Source organism: Bacillus rossius, chromosome 3 (assembly GCF_032445375.1).
Source record: "Bacillus rossius redtenbacheri isolate Brsri chromosome 3, Brsri_v3, whole genome shotgun sequence".
NCBI lineage: Eukaryota > Metazoa > Arthropoda > Insecta > Phasmatodea > Bacillidae > Bacillus > Bacillus rossius.
The window spans coordinates 67,125,844-67,145,595 of NC_086332.1; the positions used below are offsets into that span (position 1 = coordinate 67,125,844).

The 19,752-nt window shown below is 32.0% G+C and overlaps 1 protein-coding gene across 1 annotated transcript in view; it reads right to left on the bottom strand.

Annotated features, from left to right (window-relative positions):
- The window catches only part of LOC134530832 (cell growth regulator with RING finger domain protein 1-like), a 150,807-nt gene that overhangs the window by 15,119 nt on the left and 115,936 nt on the right, over positions 1-19,752 (bottom strand). Inside the window, exon 5 of the mRNA XM_063366079.1 lies at positions 3,836-3,943. Within this exon, the coding sequence (XP_063222149.1) occupies positions 3,836-3,943 (108 nt within the window). The remainder of the gene's footprint in view (positions 1-3,835; positions 3,944-19,752) is intronic.

Below are 19,752 nucleotides of genomic sequence, written 5' to 3' on the forward strand. Positions count from 1 at the left end.
TGTAGCAGTGTCTTTAAAGACAAACAAAATTTAACCAGGGAACAAGACGAAGTTGAAAAATTGTTGACTTGTTTCAGAAAATTCATGTATCAAGTATACTATCTTTGGTTTTAACATTAAAGTTGTTTACATAGCTTGGTGAGTCCATTGGTACAAAGCTCGAACATTGTTAAGTGCTAAATTGAGATTTCCTGCTTATAACGTTTTCCTGCTTATAATGTTTTTTTCTTGTGCTCCCTTGAAAAACATTATAACAGGGTTCTACTGTATTTGATTTCTCAAATACTATGCAAAACATTTCAATACAAAGTTCATATTAAATTTTAAGGCTTAAATGATCACAGTACCTTTTCAAACTACATTACATCCAGGTCCATCAGTCCCCCATGGTGAAATTAATACCTGATTCACTACAGTGATTGAGAAGTTGGCCCACAGTTACTGCCTGCTTACACAACTAAAATTAACTGATGGATAACAGTGTTACAAACGAGTGCTAATGTCTGCTGGACACTTATACAAACCGAGCAATGTTTTACCTATTACAGCAGAAACCTGTGAATGTATAATTTTTCAAAAGAAAAAATAATAAAGACTAATGTTATATTCAGAAATTGTTATGAGCAAGAATAAAAGTTACAGGATATCTATTATATTTTGTTATTTTTTCTTTTAAATAATTTTACAGGCAAGCTAGTCAAGTGCTGCTTAATAATATCTGTTTTCATTAGAACAATATTCACAGAGTATTAACTTTAAAAACAAAGTAAGTTTTAACAAATCCTCGAGTTATTTGCTGTTTTGAAAAAAAGAGCAGGTAACTACTTAAATTTGATGCAAATGAGTATACCTAAATAAGAAATAATTTAATCATTTCAAAGCCTATTTTTTGACGTCATAACTAGTAATCTTAAAAGAGCTTAAGTTAAAAACAGGAAATTAAAAAACCTCTAATATGGAAAAAAATCTGGGCTGTACTGCAGAAAAATTATAACAGGGTTCTACTATTATTACATTAAAGCCCTCAAAATGGAAATATCTTACAGTTTTCATAAAAAGTAAACAATTTGAATAAATAATAACAGAACTTTATTATCAAGAAAATTAACAGCCAAACAGAAGTCAAGGGAATGGAAGCATGATATTTTGTTGCACATAAGGTGCTGTTCTTTCACAACTTAGTGTTCCAACTTCATGCTTTCTTCTACATCTCACACATATTCAACTTTCTACACTGCACACAGGGATTCTTTTTTTTTTAAAAAAAGCTAAAGCTAGACACGACATTGAAAATGGATTTTAAAAAAATGTTTTACAATTTAATAGTATCTCTGTTCAGGGTGTCTACCAGATCTAGTAAATGAAATTCCCTGATTTTTCCAGGTTTTCCAGGTCTAAAACTGAATTTTTCCAGGTTTTCTTTAACACAATTACGACATTCCACGAAACTGAAAAAACTGCATAACAATACATTGACAGGTTTCAAAGTATTTCAACTCAGTTAAATTAGTAAAAAAAATTACCTTCTTCCAGATGTGGCCAAAGTGACTCAATTGATGGCAAATAAAACATGCTGCTACAAATATTTCACACACTAACTTTTGCAAAAACATTAGTAAAAGGAAGCTCCCATCAATTTCGCAGTGACTCAACTTTTGGGTCTATTGCACTTGCTTCAGAACGAGCCAAATCCAACATTGAAGCCTTCTTCAACTGCAATGCCTTGATCTCCTCTTCGACTTTTCTTTTTTCTGCCTTCTTCTTGTCTGTAGCTTCCTATTCTTTTTGTTTTATTTGCAGGGCTTCCTTACACCTACAACTAACATTTCTTACATACTGTAACATGGAATTGGTGATATCAACATGCTCTACACCTCCAGAACGTTGAACAAAGTCGTATACTTGTCTTTGTGCAATCAGTGTTTCTTCCTGCAAGTTTTCAGTCAGCAGATTAGAATTCACTGAAAATCCTCTTTCCAATGATGCATTTCCATGGGAAAGTACCAACATCATCTTCACAAACTTTAGAAGGCCTGTTTTGGCAATTACTTTATGTGCCTTAAGAATAAGCATCCACAAGTGATCAAGGCGCCCGTCTTCTCGAGAAAAAGACGAGAACAGTGCTTCAGAATCTTGCGAGGAACATACCAACTGATATGATCACTCAAAGTTATCAGCTTCTTGTCCTGATAGCCACCTGTTTCGAAGACAACATTCTAAACTGTACTTTACACTCTGTTTCCTCACACCCAAATTTAAAGCCACAGACGGACATAAGCAGGAAATACCCTTGGTAAGTTTGTACTTCAGGGGACTTTTGTCTTGAAGTTTTTTTACCATAACCTTTGGACAAGTCCTAACATCATTTTTCAGTAACACGACAGACTTTTCTGGTACTTTCTTTTTTTTGATGGCATGGCGCACTGCATAACCCAACTTGATATTGTTAACAGTAAATAGATTTTCCTGGTTATCTACATCCAATCAAGATACATTGCGTTTCTCCCTAAAGCTCTTCAGTACCTCTAGTTTCACAAACTTTCCTGCCAAAGCTAATAAAATGTCTACCAGTGAATCATAGAGAAAAGGTGCCATGGGAGCTTCACTTTGAAACATTGTAAGAAACAATTCTAGCTCTGATGCCAAAGAGTGGAAGAATGTAAATTTTACTTCTAGAAGATTATCTTCAAGAGCACTTATCACTACATTGAAAGAGACAGATGAAATAGACACTTCACTAAAAAATTTCTTTATGTAGGGTAACGTTTTCATGGCACGCTCAGCAACTGCAGTATCTTCTAACCATCTCATTGCACAAAATTTCTTGGGAAAAAGCTCTGATCCAGTTATTCTAATGTAATTTGCCCTCCTTGCAGGTACATGCTTAAACAAATAGGTAGTAACTGTGCCTCAAAAACTAACAACGTCCCATTGTGTAGTAGAAATTTAGTAGAAATTCCAGTTTTGAAAGCACCATGGACCGTATGAAACCCACAGCTTCCAATTTCTAGCAACGATGGCGAATCTTCACCAAAAGTATCTGTGATACATATTTTCAAAGCTAACAAAAATGCCCAGTTTACGTTGGAGGCATCCAGAGATACTTAAAATTAAATGCACCTGTCGGTATAATCCGAACGTGGGAAGCACATGCTGCAGCACCTCACGTCAGCAGAATAACAGACCAGCTTGAACCAGTTCGTATCATGTGATTTAACGCCACTTCCGAATCCAATGGTAAATAAAAGAAAATGTATGTGGGAACTGTTCGTTATTTGCCATTCAAAAATAAAAATGGGAGGGGATACACTTGATGCTACGTCAATGCAAGCTGATCAATAAACAAAAGACATATTGCCAACTACAACCTAACAAAAAAAATTCCCTGATTTTTCCCTAATTTTTTCCAGGTTTCCCAAGGTCGGTAGACACCCTGTCTGATGCTGCAAAAAAAAAGAAGTATATAATATGCTAATGTGCTATATATTCCACGAACATTCTTCAAACAAAGTTATATAATAATATATAGATTAAATTTTGAAACATGCCATAAATAAACAAAAAATAATAATTAAAGTCAGTATAACAATTAAAAATATACTAAGGGTTATCATGTTGGTGATAAAGGCAAAAATATTATTAAAACCTTCGATTCACTTAGAGATTAAATCTTCATTATATTTTTTAAATATTTAATTTTTTTTATATTTTATGAAATTAATAGTATGATAGTAATCTTGTTATTTCTGTAAGAACTAACATTAAAGGTTACTTTTTAATAATTTATATATGTATATGCACATATACTTATATAATGTCACTTAAAGACACTCACCTTAAGGCAGGAGAGCTGTCCATTCGCCTGCTTCAAGTACTGTGCCAGTATGCTGGTAGGCAGCGTGCAAACAGAGTCCTTGATGTGGACTACATTGATCAGGGACACCTAGGGACACAACAAACATTTTGAACAATTTTTCTTATTTACAACAAAAAGCTTAAATTAATCCCTTTCAGCACAGTCTACAGGTGAAGGCAGATTTCGAAGTAAACCTACTTATTCTGGAAAATTTATATACTTCTGGAAAATTTAAAAAATGTAAGGTATTAATATCCAATACTTTCTTCAATATCCTATATTCAAAATTGATCAATAAAACATACTCATTTTCCATGAAGTAAAATGTTTTTGAAGGTTTTTTACTCAATGCAGCCAGCATTGAATAGCGTAGAACATTTTTTATATCGTGCCTAATAAGGTAGAAGTAATTTTTTTGACCTTCAATCACTATTTTTTACCCTTTACACTATTACGTGGGCGTAAAAATATTTGCTTTGGACCATGGGCTTAGGGTAATATAAAAATGGTTTAAAATAAATTCGAACAAATTTGATAATAAGGAAGTATTACATTTTTTAAATTAACTTCCCCACCCCCCTCATCACATTTTTAATGTAATAGTTTGTCTCATCAAAAATTGTTTCAGTCAAAGGTTTTAGATTATGTTTATAGTTTTTACAATAAATAATGGATATATTAGTATACCTGCTAAATAAGTTATGACTTTTTTTTTTGTCTTTCAAACCATGTTATTTCCAACCCTTGCAGTGAAAGTTAAGTTACATAAAAATTTGCTTTGGACAAGTGTTTTATATCAAATTTAGGAAGTTAAAATAAATAAGAAAGGATTCAATAGTCTTCATGATACAGAAGTGTTATTTATTTTTTTATTCCAACCCCTGGTTTTTTCAATCCTTAGCAGTAATGGTTTGTTTTATCTAAATAAATTCAGACCAAAGATTTGCATAATTTTTTGAAAATTTTCAATTAATGGCTATAGATTCTGAAGTTTGCCTAATAATGGAGTTATGATTTTTTTTTTTTATTATTCATTAAGCCCAGTTTATTCCACCCTTTGAAGCAATGCTTGGTTGTATCAAAAATGTTTTGGCAAAAGTTTTTGATAGTAGTATTTTAAGGTTTACAAAAAATCTGAAAGGATTTAATAGCGAGCCTACTAGGAGAGTTATGAATTTTTTTGTCTTTCAACCTTTGTTTTACTTCACCTCTTGCTGTAATTGTTGGTCCTATTAAACATCATTTGAACAAAAGTTGTAGATAATATTTTTAAGTTTTCCAATAACTAAGAACCGATATAATAGTGTACATGGTACAGAAATTAGTATTTATTTAGACAAAAGTTTTTTGTATAACTCAGAGCTATAATACGTTCAAACAGATGCAATATTTGTCATATTATGGGAGTTGTAGTGACTTTTTTGCTTTTCGAAAAACCTTCCCCATTTCTACTCCTTTGGTTGGATATTGCCCATTAACAAACTAAACTGAGATTTTTCATTACTATATTTTATGTATTAGTTTGGAAGCGATTTATGCAAAATTATGGCAGTTATGGTGTTCTTAAAAATGTGATATATATATATATATATATATACACACACACACACGCGCGCGCGCACACACACACGCACACACACACGCGCACACACACACACACACACCTATACGTGTTTAGGCCCCTATTCGAGGACCCCATTTTTTACCCTTAAATAGAGGACGGGAATACACAAACACTAACGTAGCTTCCGAGGACTATTACTTTAGCAAGCATATCAGAGGACCTGTCAGACTGAGGACCTTCACACAAAGTGTGTCTGGCGCTTTATCCGAGGACTGTAAAGTTTTACAGTTAACTGCAGGACTAGCAAAATCAGTATAAATGTTTCAACAAGACAGGGTTCCTGGTAGTCGTGTAGTCGAACCAGTGGTCCTTGCTAAGGTGATACGGAGTCGATTCTCGGGGTTCTTCCGTTTTCTTCCCTCTATAATCCCGCTGCTGCTCCATTTACATTTGACTTCGCTTCATCGTTACTAAATACCTATATGTTATAATTTCCGTAAAAGTTTTTTTTTGATAAAACCACTTATCCGAATTTGTGTAAACATACAAAAAAATATATATTTTTTAACTGAATTAAAACATAAATTTCGCTCCAAAAACTTCATTTATTTAAATGTTATTCACGAAAAAATTGTTATGATGATTAATTTTTCTATTAATTGAGATTTTGAACTATGAATTACAATTCAATATTTGTAAGAGAACCCCGTTTTTCAGTTCTATATGTTCCAATTCCGATATAAAAAAATAATTAATGTTTTATTTGAAGACATCAATTCTGCTGGTATTGAACGAAGGTTTCAACCAACCTAAATAATAAACTAGATAAAACTAGTGATTTAAGAATAAGAAGTCAGAACTATATCCTACTTATCGTATTAAAGGAAAAATTTAATTTTCATACATATTAACATAGAAATCTCAACATATAAAATATTTAAAAACCAACAAATAAATTCTCAACGAAATGTTTAAACAACAGTGCAACCAATAATAAGTGTGATACAATTACAAAAATGTATTCAGTTAAATTTTATAAAAATTAAAAAAATTAAGGTATAATTAGTTTTTGGTAAGAGAATAAAACTTTCCGAAATTCTTGTCCAAACGAATGTTATTAGTTTCACGAAAAAACTGAATTACGAACTTTAAATAAGAACTATATTCTACGAAAAACAATGGACATTAAATAGTTTAGAATATTGTTTCATGTTTAATATTTAGACCGCATGGTTATATTTACACACCAGCTTAAAATCAATTCTTAACCGTAGACTGTGTACTGCACCAATCAATCTAAGGACTTTTACACAGTTTGATATATACTATTTCATGACTTGATGTAAGTTTTTGGACATACGCCATTGCTAAGAACTTTTTCTGTTGAAGAAAAACTAATACATAAAATAAATAAAAATACACAAGAAAGACAAAAAACACACAAAATTAAGCAAACAATTGCTGTTGTCAACAAGAATATAAACACCACAAAATATTCCGAAACAGAAATATGGTCAACAAACAAAGAAAAAAGTACTAAGTGAACAAAAAAACACACAAATGATGACAACACAAAAATATTGAAACCAAAATAATTCAGCACAACAGTTGAAACGAGACAAAAACACGACAAAACGAAAAGACAAAAAAAATACAATAGTTTTACCAAAACAGAAAAGACAAAAAAAAATACAATAGTTTTCTGTTTTGGTAAAACTATTGTATTTTTTTTTGTCTTTTCGTTTTGTCGTGTTTTTGTCTCGTTTCAACTGTTGTGCTGAATTATTTTGGTTTCAATATTTTTGTGTTGTCATCATTTGTGTGTTTTTTTGTTCACTTAGTACTTTTTTCTTTGTTTGTTGACCATATTTCTGTTTCGGAATATTTTGTGGTGTTTATATTCTTGTTGACAACAGCAATTGTTTGCTTAATTTTGTGTGTTTTTTGTCTTTCTTGTGTATTTTTATTTATTTTATTTATTAGTTTTTCTTCAACAGAAAAAGTTCTTAGCAATGGCGTATGTCCAAAAACTTACATCAAGTCATGCACTCCCATTGCACAAATCTTTTAAAGATAACATACTATTTCATGTTAAATAAGAGTACCGCGTGGTCATTTACACATCAGTTTAAGCTCAATACTTAAACGAGGACTGTGTACTGTACCACTCAACCTAAGGACTGTTACACAGTTTTATATACTGTTCCATGTTTAATAAGAGGACCACATGGTCATTTACACACCAGTTTAAACTCAATACTTAACCGAGGACTGTGTATTGTACCACTCAATCTAAGGACCTTTACACAGTTTGATATACTGTTCCATGATTAATAAGAGGACCGCGTGGTTATATTTACACACCAGTAAAAACTCAGAATTTCACCGAGTATTTTGTCTTTTATCACTCAATATAAGGACCTTTACAAAGTTTATATGCTGTTCCATGTTTAATAAGAGGACCGCATGGTTATATTTGCACATCAGTTTAAACTCAATACTAAACCAAGGACTGTGTATTGTACCACTCAATCTAAGGACCTTTACACAGTTTGATATACTGTTCCATGTTTAATAAGAGGACCGCGTGGTTATATTTACACACCAGTAAAAACTCAGTATTTTACCGAGTATTTTGTCGTTTATCACTCAATATTTAGTTTATATGCTGTTCCATGTTTAATAAGAGGACTGCATGGTTATATTTGCACATCAGTTTAAACTCAATACTAAACCAAGGACTGTGTATTGTACCACTCAATCTAAGGACCTTTACACAGTTTGATATACTATTATATGTTTAATAAGACGACCATTTGGTTAAATTTACACACCGGTTTAAACTAAATACTTAACCGAGGACTGTGTATTGTACCACTCAATCTAAGGACCTTTACACAGTTTCCAGGGTGGTGGTGTTTTTGTGTTTCTGGCGCCACTCCCGTCCCCCTCCACCCCTCCATCCACACTCCACCCTGCCCGCTCGTCAACATGCTCCATCGCAACTTGCAGTTCGTGGAAACGTGCGACTCTACACAAAATCAGCTCAACACGTGTGTCTTCTCTCCAGTGCTGACAACTTATTCGTCACTCAGTGGCGGATCCAGCTTCAAATATTGGGAGGGACCGATGACCCAGTACCTCCTACTTTAATTGTGCGTCCGAAAATTTCGAAAACTAACAGCTTCTCAAGGGGCTATTTGAACACATGTATGACGTCACGTAAACATAAATTAGATAAACAAGTATCACAAAAAAATTAAAAAGTATTAAATTGAAATATTGAACCAAATTCTAAAGGTCAGATGCGGCAGGAAGCCTATTATATTTTTTCACACTTCAGTTTTTCGACAGTTTTTTTTTTCTTTCAATGCGAAGTAGAGAAAAATCATAAAACGTTACCTGGTCCTAATCATCTCAGTGAACAGATATTTATTTCCAAACTTGGCCTTCCAATGTGTGCCAACTTACCACAAAAACTCATACATTCCCCTAACCTTTCTATTTTGAAATGCCTATATTCCTAATGTACCAATTTCTAAAAATACCAAATAAATATTGGAATAAAATGTACTTATAAACAAAGACCTCGTCATCAGCATACATAAATTAAATTTTTACATGTGAGATTTTTATAATAATCACATACCAAATTGTATTTTTGTCGCCATAATTTTATTAATTTAGAAATTTCTCTTGCTTCAAAAGGTTGAACCTTTATTTTTTTAATTGAGAATGTTATGGTTTTTTGTGCATTTTCCATTTGAATCTCCTAAATGAAAAAAATTATGGTCTGCGATTTTTAAATTTACTCCATAGAATAATCTATTCTCCTACAAAATACTAACAAATCACAGACAACACTTTAAAAGTTCTGTTATCATGTAGATGAAACTAGAGATTGATAGATAGATACGTCAATTTCTTCAATACCAACTGGACACTGTTCAGTCTTGAAAAGAAAGATGTATGTTCATATGTTTAAATATAGAGAACACTTACGAAACTGATTATACAGTAGAACATTTTTGTATTTATGCATCTTTAATGCACCTGTACAGTAAGTTTAGGCTAAGATTATTCTTCGAATAACTTTTGTTTCTGCTTAGATAGAAAACTTTTAAGGACGAGATACATTCCGATAATGGTTTTTATGTTTTTATAGTACTTCATGAAAGTTGTATAATTCTATGGGAGTGAAATGTACAAATGAAATATTCGAAACATATAAAGAATATCAACTTGAATGTGTTAAAAACAATAATAAAGTTTTATAAAAACTATGTGATTATCACCATGTATGCCCTTATGTGTTCTTATTTGATTAGCATGCCGCTGTTTTAAATAAGTAATGAAGATGGGGTTGGAGAACGTTAGTTTAAATGTTTTGCATATCATAGCCGGATATATTTAAGGAGGTTGGGCAAAGGGGCATTAGTTCAGGTGGCTTGTCACATTGTGTGGGTTGGGGAGAAGTGAGTGGAACATTGTGTATAAATGTTATTTATTTATATACAGATAAAAAAATATTTTATCATATTGCATTACAACAAAAGATAAGGTACAAATCGGGCAAACTTTCGGCACCGGAAAAGTGAAAAAAAAAAAAAAAAAAGTGCCGATCCTAAATACTGAAATACCTATGATGTAAATATAGGTAAATTACGTATTTTGTGATGTCATTTCTGTAAAAATATTTACATGAAGCGCTCAGTTTATCAGTGAAAACTGCCTACCACAAACAAATTTTAAGTTCTTACTTCCAAGAACCCTTAATGAAAGTAGCATTTTTCGTGGCTAGTCAGGAAAAATGTATATCAGGTGAGACAATATATATTTAGTTTCCTTGAAACGTGTTTATGTCCAATCGAAGTGTTGAAACAGCGTAAACATTTCAAGCGTTGGAGTAGGACGGTGGAAGGGGTGAAGGAGGGTGGGAGGTTGGGAGAGTGGGAGGGAGGCAGGCAGTCAGGCAGGGAGGGAGGTAATGAGGTACTCTCAACCCATTCTTAACCAAGTGCAACGTTGCCAAATTAGCGCAGTAGCTGTGTGTGGGATAGCTCACTTGCATTTTTCCAACGTTGCCTGAAACTGGTATCAATACACACACCAACAACAGAAGAGATATCTTGTATGTGAGCTTGGAAAGTAAGAGAAATTAGAAAGGGAAAAAAGATTAACTGTTACTAAAATACTGTTTACTCGCAATGATAATTAATTTTTTTCCCTTGTTTTAATACATCTATAATGAAGAGGTGGAATGAACATGACATACGACGCGTGAAAACCTGATAGCGATAAATAAATAATATGTTTGTTCGTATTTATAGATTCATAAAGAAACGCACATCTACGCATTAAAATCAAAAATGTTTTTTCAAACACTTTTGTATTTATTTACTTACCCAGGTACCGAAATGGATGAATCTGAGTAAAGCTCAACAAATATAAAACAAACTACCTCGAAAACCCCAACTTGTAAAAGTGTTAATTCACAACTCAAATTCTATTTTACCGACAGAATGGTCAATTCTTAAAACCAGCATTTATTTATAGTCACAGAAAATGACATCGAATGAAAGAAAAACTGATAGTAGAACTGGAATAGGGTATTTTTCATAGTACAGGTAACTAGAGATGATATTTTATTATATTTTTGATATATGTCTACAGAAATGACTTAACAGTTGTCTGTAAAAGTGCATTAAAATTTAATTGCGATACCTACCTTTTGCGATTATCGTTTTAAAACTGCATGTTAAAGACTTAAGTAGATAATATCATGTACATATGTAAGAACGCAATAACTTGCATTTGCATATGGGCGCAAGTTTGGTTTCGATGACACAAATTCACTTTGTGAGAACTAATTTTCATAAAAAAATCTACCCTATCCAGTTTTTATTATCGTTACTTACATGATATTGACTACGAGAACTTGTGCAAAAATCAATTCCCTTATCTTCGCATAAAGTTATATCTAATAATTTATTAATATTACAAAAAAATAATTATACAAAATATTTATACGTAAAAATACGTGCATAATTTAAATTAGCAGGCTATACATTGTCAAGAAAATTCCCTTAAATAATACTTTCGTTGCACGGTTATCTTATTATAGTGTTGATGACAGCAGGAATTGCAACATAATTATTAGAGTGGAATCCTAACCAAATGGATGCCAACTCGGCCCTTATTTTTAGTACATTTAAAAATAACAAATAATATTTAATAATGTATGTTTTTAAAATATTAATTGAATATTAAGTACGAAAATTATATCACTAAAAATATTTATGTAGGTATGTTTATAAAGCAAGGCAAGGTTAAAATTTAACAATTCTAAATAAGTAAAACTACTTTAACCAACTATCTCTGTTATCCGTCACTACTTGTATGCGATTTTTTATGAAACGTTATTCATGCTGTTTCCGTAAAAAAAAAAAAAAAAAAAAAAAAACAGAACATTGCTTGAATAAAGCTCGAGCTGCAAATAAACAGAAGAAAATGACTTCTTTTTATAAGGATGTAAACAATTTAACTTAAAGAAATTCTCCAAAGTCCGTACATATGTACACATTGTACAACATTGCTCATTAAACTATGTTATACTAAATTGGTAAATAAAACTACTATATATGTTATCTAATTAAAAATGGTTAACTTTTTTTCCCAAATAATTTAAAATCTCGTACTACTTATTTACTTATATTTAAATGTAACTGTTCACGTTTGAAATTGAATTTCTATTGTCCGTCTATTAAATTATCCGTCATAGGACCGGTCCCGAGGGTGACTATTAAAAAATTAGGTTTTACTTAAAAAATATGTTTAGTCTGTAAATGTTAGAATAAAAATTAAATCTGTGTAAGTTGGAAACAAATAAATATTGAATTAAGATAGATTTCAACTTACAAAACGTGATTGGTTTAAGTTACTAAGCCATGACCTAACACACTCTTTCACTCCGCCACGAATATCTAAATTGGTGTAAATATATATACTTTCAAAAACATTATGTATGTTTTAGGTACACCTTTTTCTAATCACACGATGTTTGTCTGCTAAAGTGTTAAGGTTACTGTGGATAAATTTTTACGGTTTTTCCACTATCTTTGACGTCACCATCCCCTAACACAACAGCAGACTTGAAACCCAGATTTTTCCATTCTCTTTAAATTTTCAAATCCGGAGTTTGTAATTGTGCCTATTACTTGCTTTGTCTTCCTTTTGATTGTAACACATTCTAGCATCACCTTTTGTTTCATCCAACGAGAGAACTGTAAAGCGCTCTCTTGTTGACACGATAGCAATTGAAAACACAAAATCTCTCAAGAGAGCAGCTGCTAACGGTAAAATAATTATTTTACTAAAGCTTCTATAAAAACTCAAAGATTTCCAAAACAACAGTAATTTAGCAGGAAGGCACGTGTTGTCTGACCGCATGTTGCTAAAAACCAGCCCAAGGAATATAAAAGTAGACAGAGATTTCACCCTTAGAATAAACATGATTTCTGCCCCCCCCCCCCCCCTCCTCCTTCTGCTACTATCGGCTATAAATGATTCTGACGCTACTAACACAGCATAAAACCAAATGATTTAATTTTGACCCAAAATATATTAAATACTAGGTTTTCTTCGGAATTCATCCAGTACAGGATTTGGTATTTTAATACACATATACGTTTAAATAAAAAAGTCTTACGTTGTATTTCCTTGTTTTGATATTCATGTCAAAAAAGTTAAGTCTTTGTTTAATGTTTTATTACAGATTAAATGTGTTTAAATTATAAAATACTTGATTCACACTCCATTAACATCTTTGGGTTCTAAAATAACTTTATTAATTTACATAAATTCCCATATATTGAAATACATTATTGATAGAAGTTGTTATAAATGTCGTAAAAATGCAAATAGGAATTTAAAATTAGTGCCTTCAAACACTCGATTGTTACATTAATATACACATGGGCACAAAAATATTAATACACATGTCTGTATTGAAATACAAACTTTTGTCGAGGTAACGCTGCTCATTTATATTTGATGCAATTCCCATTATTTAACATCAATACATCCTGTTTATTTTTTATTTAATTCATAAGCCAGACGTTTGCCAAATAAAACGATATTTTCTTGAGCTCGATTAAAAAAAATACAAGTACTTCACCCTGACCGTGTAACATTTGTTGATTTACTTTTTTTTTATTTAAAACCATTTGTTAAATGGTTTCCTTAAAGCTTGAATAGTAAACTTTATTTTCTTGGGTGTAATATATATATATAATTTAACTCTGAATGTGAATGGCATTTTGATATTAGTACAGACGAATCGTTAGTGTTAAATAAGCACATCGTGAGACCTATCTTGTGACGACCCCCTGGGCTTCCCCGTGACGTCACGACTTCCAACCATGTTCCCGTTACTCCGCCGCGCCGGGGCAGTTATGGCCCTAACGCCCTTGGCGTGGCCCACACGGTGTTAGATGGAGACTTTCTGCGATTCTGACTTGTGCTCCAGGACACTTTTTTTGTTCTACCTTTATTTAACGAATTATTTAAAAAAAACTTAAAACCTTTCGCTTTAGATTTTCCAACCTTCATGCCGATATAAATTATTTTTTTGACAAAAATGGTTAAATACCTAAGCATCACCAACGCCTTCTTAAACACTTTAAACGTGAAGTTTCAAATCAGTTTCAGGTATATGATATTATTTCTTAGTTATCATAGAGAATAAAATTTTGAAATTAATAATCATTTTTAATGATACTACTCATCTTAGATAAGCTTCTTTAGTTTACAGTAAATGCAAGGATAGTATTTATTTAAAATTTTCATTAACCTTTATTGCCATAGAAGTTCTAATTTCCAGTGCTAAGTATGTATTAGGGCCTACTGCCACAGCTACATAACCAAGCTTGAATCTAATAATTAAATACATGGCATTTAGACTGAAAAGCAGGCTCGCTCGATAATACAGTTCATAGCTATCTTTAGAAAAAAATATTTGCCAATTAAAAAGTTCAACATTTTTATAAAAATATATTTTATACAATACTTGATTTTTTAAATGTATAGACAATGGGTTTGAAACAATTCATTACAAATAATTTCAGCCCCTTTGAGAAATAGGTCACACAAAATTTATACCTACGCGTGAGATAAAAATGTAGCCGGCCTTAGTTTCATTTTTGACTGAAGTCAGTCGATAGTTAACTTAACAAAACTAGCTTTCCGTCTGCTTTAAAATAAATAAGTGTTGTTTTATTATTATGAGCTTATCTCATTCCTATTTTCTATGACCTGAAGATTGTACATGAAAAACATTTGTTTAGATAAAAGTCAACTTGTTACTGGTTGTAAAATTCACACGCTGTGAAAAATTCTGTTTGACGTTTTAACCAAGTCATGTTTAAAAATAATCTAATAATAAACATATCCAACAATTTTCCAGTAACAATAACATAATAAGTCTAAATAATAAATAAATTATCATCAGATAGTTTACTTAGATTTGAAACTAGGACTAAATTATCATATAAAAATAAAACTATTTTAGTGACAGCTGCAGAATAACACTACCATTGTAACATGGAAAAAATAATAATATGCTAAGCAATGGAGCCTTTTCATAGAATACATGTTTCATAATTTTGTTAAGTATATTCTTAAACTTCAAATATTACAAAATGTCTATTGCATGACTAATAATTTAACTTTTTCCAACCGTCTGTACATACAAAACATAACACACTACATAACACTACATACATAACACACATACGCACACTTCGTCCACAGTAACATGAATAGTATTCGAATTCTTTCAATTTATTGTAACAGATTTTGGAAGTAATTTATAACACCAAGAATATTTTGTTCATTTTATTTCAACCAATTTAAACTGCACAGTATGAATAGTTTACAATTTTCATTTGTTTATTTATTTTATATTGTTACGTAAAATAAAAACTCATAAATAATATTTATTTTATTTACAAATTTAACTAAATACCTACATATAACGCGTGTGCTACGTAGTTTTGGTGACAGTTACTTACGAAGTTCATAAAAATCAGAGTCGCTAAAAAAATTTTAAATAATGAAAAATTCTTAAAATGTAACTTATATTATATTTTTAGATGACTTGCAAACTTTCATATATATTAACACAAAGATAAGAGCGTTTTCATGTGACACTGTCACATAACGTCGTGAAATTTATGTGAAAAACTTGAAAAAGAAAGTTTGATTTTTGTGCTTCAAAGATTACACATAATCCCTTACAAATTAATAGCTATAATTCATCCCAACCTATTGAAACAGAGGTTTAATACAAAACCTCACTCTATTGACGAGGAATCCAACCCATGCCCAGGACGGATCTAGGGCTTTCCTTCAACGGGGTCAAAAATGTGTTTGCGCTTCCCACTCACAATGTATTACAGACCAACAGCAAAATTATTAATTTGCGTCCGTGTACATTATAGTCCTAGTATAAAATTAAAGTTAACATTCGTGCAACCCATGTACATGAATTTCATTTCACAGGTTTTAGTATAAAAAAAATTTGGTTTGATGAAGCACGGACTGGATAAAAATTAGTAATTTTCCTAACTAAGAAATGTGGTGAATGTAGCCGACGCTCGGTGGGATTACTTGGGGCTCTCTCGTGTTTTATCACCCCTTGAGGAAAATATATTTTTAACAGATAATAACAATTTTGTCACTATTTATTACATACAGCAAGCACTACGCGGATTTCACAAGGGACTTCCAGAAAAAAAAATCTGTCGCTCTCATCCCCACCCTGCTGTTCCTCCCGCGGATCAAAACAACTGCATTCCATGGTGAACACACCACAGATTGCACAAGTCACTGGTGATGTTCTGGCTTGCGATGCTCGAGCCGATCCCCCAAGAGAGACTTCACTCCTCACAGCACCGAGTCGGCACACAAGTCACACAAGTGATTCAAAGCCCACTATCGCCAGGCTCAGGCTTACACGCTATATTAATTCTTCCCCCCCCCCCCCCCCCCCCCCCGTAGCATTTTTCATTTTCTCTCAATAAGTATTGGTCAATAGGTAGTACTGCTAATTAAATATTATATTTCTTTGCGTGTGTTGTTCTGTCACAGATATGTCCAACTGATATTTATAAAGTGTAATATAACGGGCGTAAAATGTTGCGTAAGTGTTAATTATTAGCAGTTTCGCAACTGTCTACACTCATTTTGTTGTAGTAGAACTACAAATGCAAAAGAGTTCTAAAGATAAAATCTATAGAAATAGCCCTTATAGTAGAGAAATGTCGTAAAAATGAAGTCATCAACATATGCAGGCTGTGCTCGGCTTGGCTTCAAGGTCACAGGTTGTGGAGTTAAGACGGGTCCTGTTGTTTTTCTGTAATATAAGTTTATTGTGTTGGTTGGGGGAGGGGAGTGGAGAGGTTTGTAAGCTGTCACCAGCTACCTACCCAGTAGCAAGATAGGCACACATAGTCTAGCCGTGGTTTTACTTCGCTCCTGACTGTGTGACCGGCCGAACCAACAGCAATTAGATACGGCACGCGGCAGAAGCGCCACGAACTCTTCGGCTGTGCACTTGATTTGCGCTGTAGGACGCAGCAAGCCTTGATCTTTACATTTAATGACCAATCCCCAGGTGCTTAGTCGGAGGAATTAGATTAGTTTTTCTGCGAGTCCGCCGGGATTCTACTCTAAATTAAAAATGACAAAAATCTCTACAGAAATTTGTAACATAAATTAACCTGCCCTCTGTAATAAGAGACCAGCATTTAGTTATGAAGATACCTTTATGAATACGTCCTGTTGACAGCGACGAGTTTTGTTATGACTGCAGAATTTTTGAAATTAAACTTTATGCAGACAATAAACGCATTTATCCTTAATACTTGATCTATTATTTGCAATAAACGATTTGTTCATCTCCAACTTAAAGGCGTATATAACACTTGGAAAGCACTAATAACCATCAGTTGTATATTTTTGGATTATATTTTCGTAATAAACCTTCAGCCGAAGTTTGTTGTTTGAATTCTTACTCATACTGGATAGCATCAGTTCTTCTTCATTGCACTAACGGCACAGATATCCATGAACTTAAATCATCTCTCTATTAATAGACGTAATTGTGTCAATGAAGCAAAATTTCCTTGAATACACCAGCAATAGTCTCCAAAAATAAAACACTTACGTAGGTTGGTTACTAAATGAGATTTTCTCCATGGTATCTCGGCTTCCTACATATAAAGAAGAATATTATAACAAAGTCTTACATTACAAATAAATAATAAAAATAATTAATATGGCTTAGGAAAATATTACTTATTATAGATAATATCAACACATGTAATAAATAATTTCTTTCGTTTCACAATCATAATCCTTGATTTATCTTCTCTTTGAAAATTTTATTTTTTACTTCCAAAATTTTCCTTGGCCCTGTATATGATTTTACTTATCTTTGTAAATGATCAAATCTATAGGGAAAAGTCGGTTAAATTACTCGTTTCCTTCGTTTATGCGAAGTGGAAATGAGCAGAAATACTGGCCTTCCTAATTAAAATCACTGTGGTTAAGTAACAAACGGTACATTGTGTGTACCTATTTTAGTTATAATCTGCTTTTTTAACAGTTTAACTATAAAAATGCGAGTAATTAAAAGCACGTTTTTAAATATTACTATTAAAGTAAATAATTTTATGATAAGCGGGGGTGAATATGTCAACAGCACTTAACAGATCAATATAGTTGCTAAGTTATTTAAATGCACTGTATTTATTTCAGTAACATACTTATTTTATAGTACACGTTTTAGTCCAATTACTTATAGCGTGAGTGTAATAAATACTATTCATTATTAAATTATTTTTTAGGGGCTAGTGTTATAAACCAAAAGGTTATGCAAGTTTTGTTTCCAACAGTTGACCGTATTAACACGTCCGTGTACCACAACATTCTCTAGTGAGAAGTTATAAACATAAATTTCAACAACAAATATGTTTATTGGTTTAAATTTTTTAATGGCTTTTAAGTAGATAAGTTTATTACATTATTTACGATTGGTATATTTCGTGTCCATTTGCTGGCTATAAACAAGAGCGATTATAATAACAAATACGTAATTTATAGACAATATTCCATTATGATTTTATAAATTATAATTTTTTCTAAACAATTATTATTTATAAATTAACTCAAAGAGAGGTAAATAATAATTAAAAAATACATTCCTAAGAACTACAGCAGAAAATTTAAATGTGTAAGTGAAACACATTTCTCAAACATGCATGTTATTCGGAAAGTCTTAGTTTTGCACCACGCGCGCAACGCGTTAGAAGAAGACGTGAGAGGATGACCTTGCGAATGGGTTGGTAACCTTCCAGGAAGGAGTTAGCAACGCAGCCGGCCTACGCCTCCTCTCCCAGACGCGTTATGGAGCCTCGGACCCTCTATGTCTCCATTAGAAATGTGCTTGCTGTGTTTATTCTGTGTTTTTACTGTTAAGTTGATTAAATGACTAGTCTGGAACCTATACTATTTTGAAATTCTTCATTTTTAAATATAAAATAAATATTTACGCCATTCCTCTACAAAGCTCTTGAAACTCTCAGTTTTTTTTAATCACAATGGTGATAACAGTGCGAAGATTTATTTTGCATATGGATACCTGTCCGGCAGCCGGTCTGGATTCGAATGATTCAACCATGCGACTTCGAAATCTTCTTAAGAGGATAGGAAAAGTAGCAACGTGCATTACTGACGAAAATATAAATACAAAAATAGAATTTGAGCGACCTCAAATAATACAACGGGGTTTGTTATGTCGTCTAAATATTTTCATTAAGGTGACCTGAAGTACAGAGACAGTAAAAAAAAAGACAATATTTAGTTTTAAAATTTTTAACTTTCTTCATTAAAAAATGGGCTTTAAAATAAAATTATATGGAAAGAAAAAATTGATTGTAAAGTTATAAAAATCAGTTAAGTTAAACCTCTGCAATAACCAAATAAAAGAAAGAAAGAAATTCATTACTATTTTCGTTTTCAATTTTTAAATTAATGTGAAAATAATTTAAAATTATTATTTTGTTAAAATATTTAGTAATTATATTGCTTTTTCTTTTATGATTTCAATAATTTTACAGTCATGTTTATTTCATAGATTGTATTTTTTTCTAGTGTTTCACAAGCCATTATTTTATTTTAAAAAAATTCGACTAAAAATAACAATACACTCTATTATTTCAGGAAATCCAGGTCTCCATAATGAAAAGATCTAGTCGCCCAGATTATATAT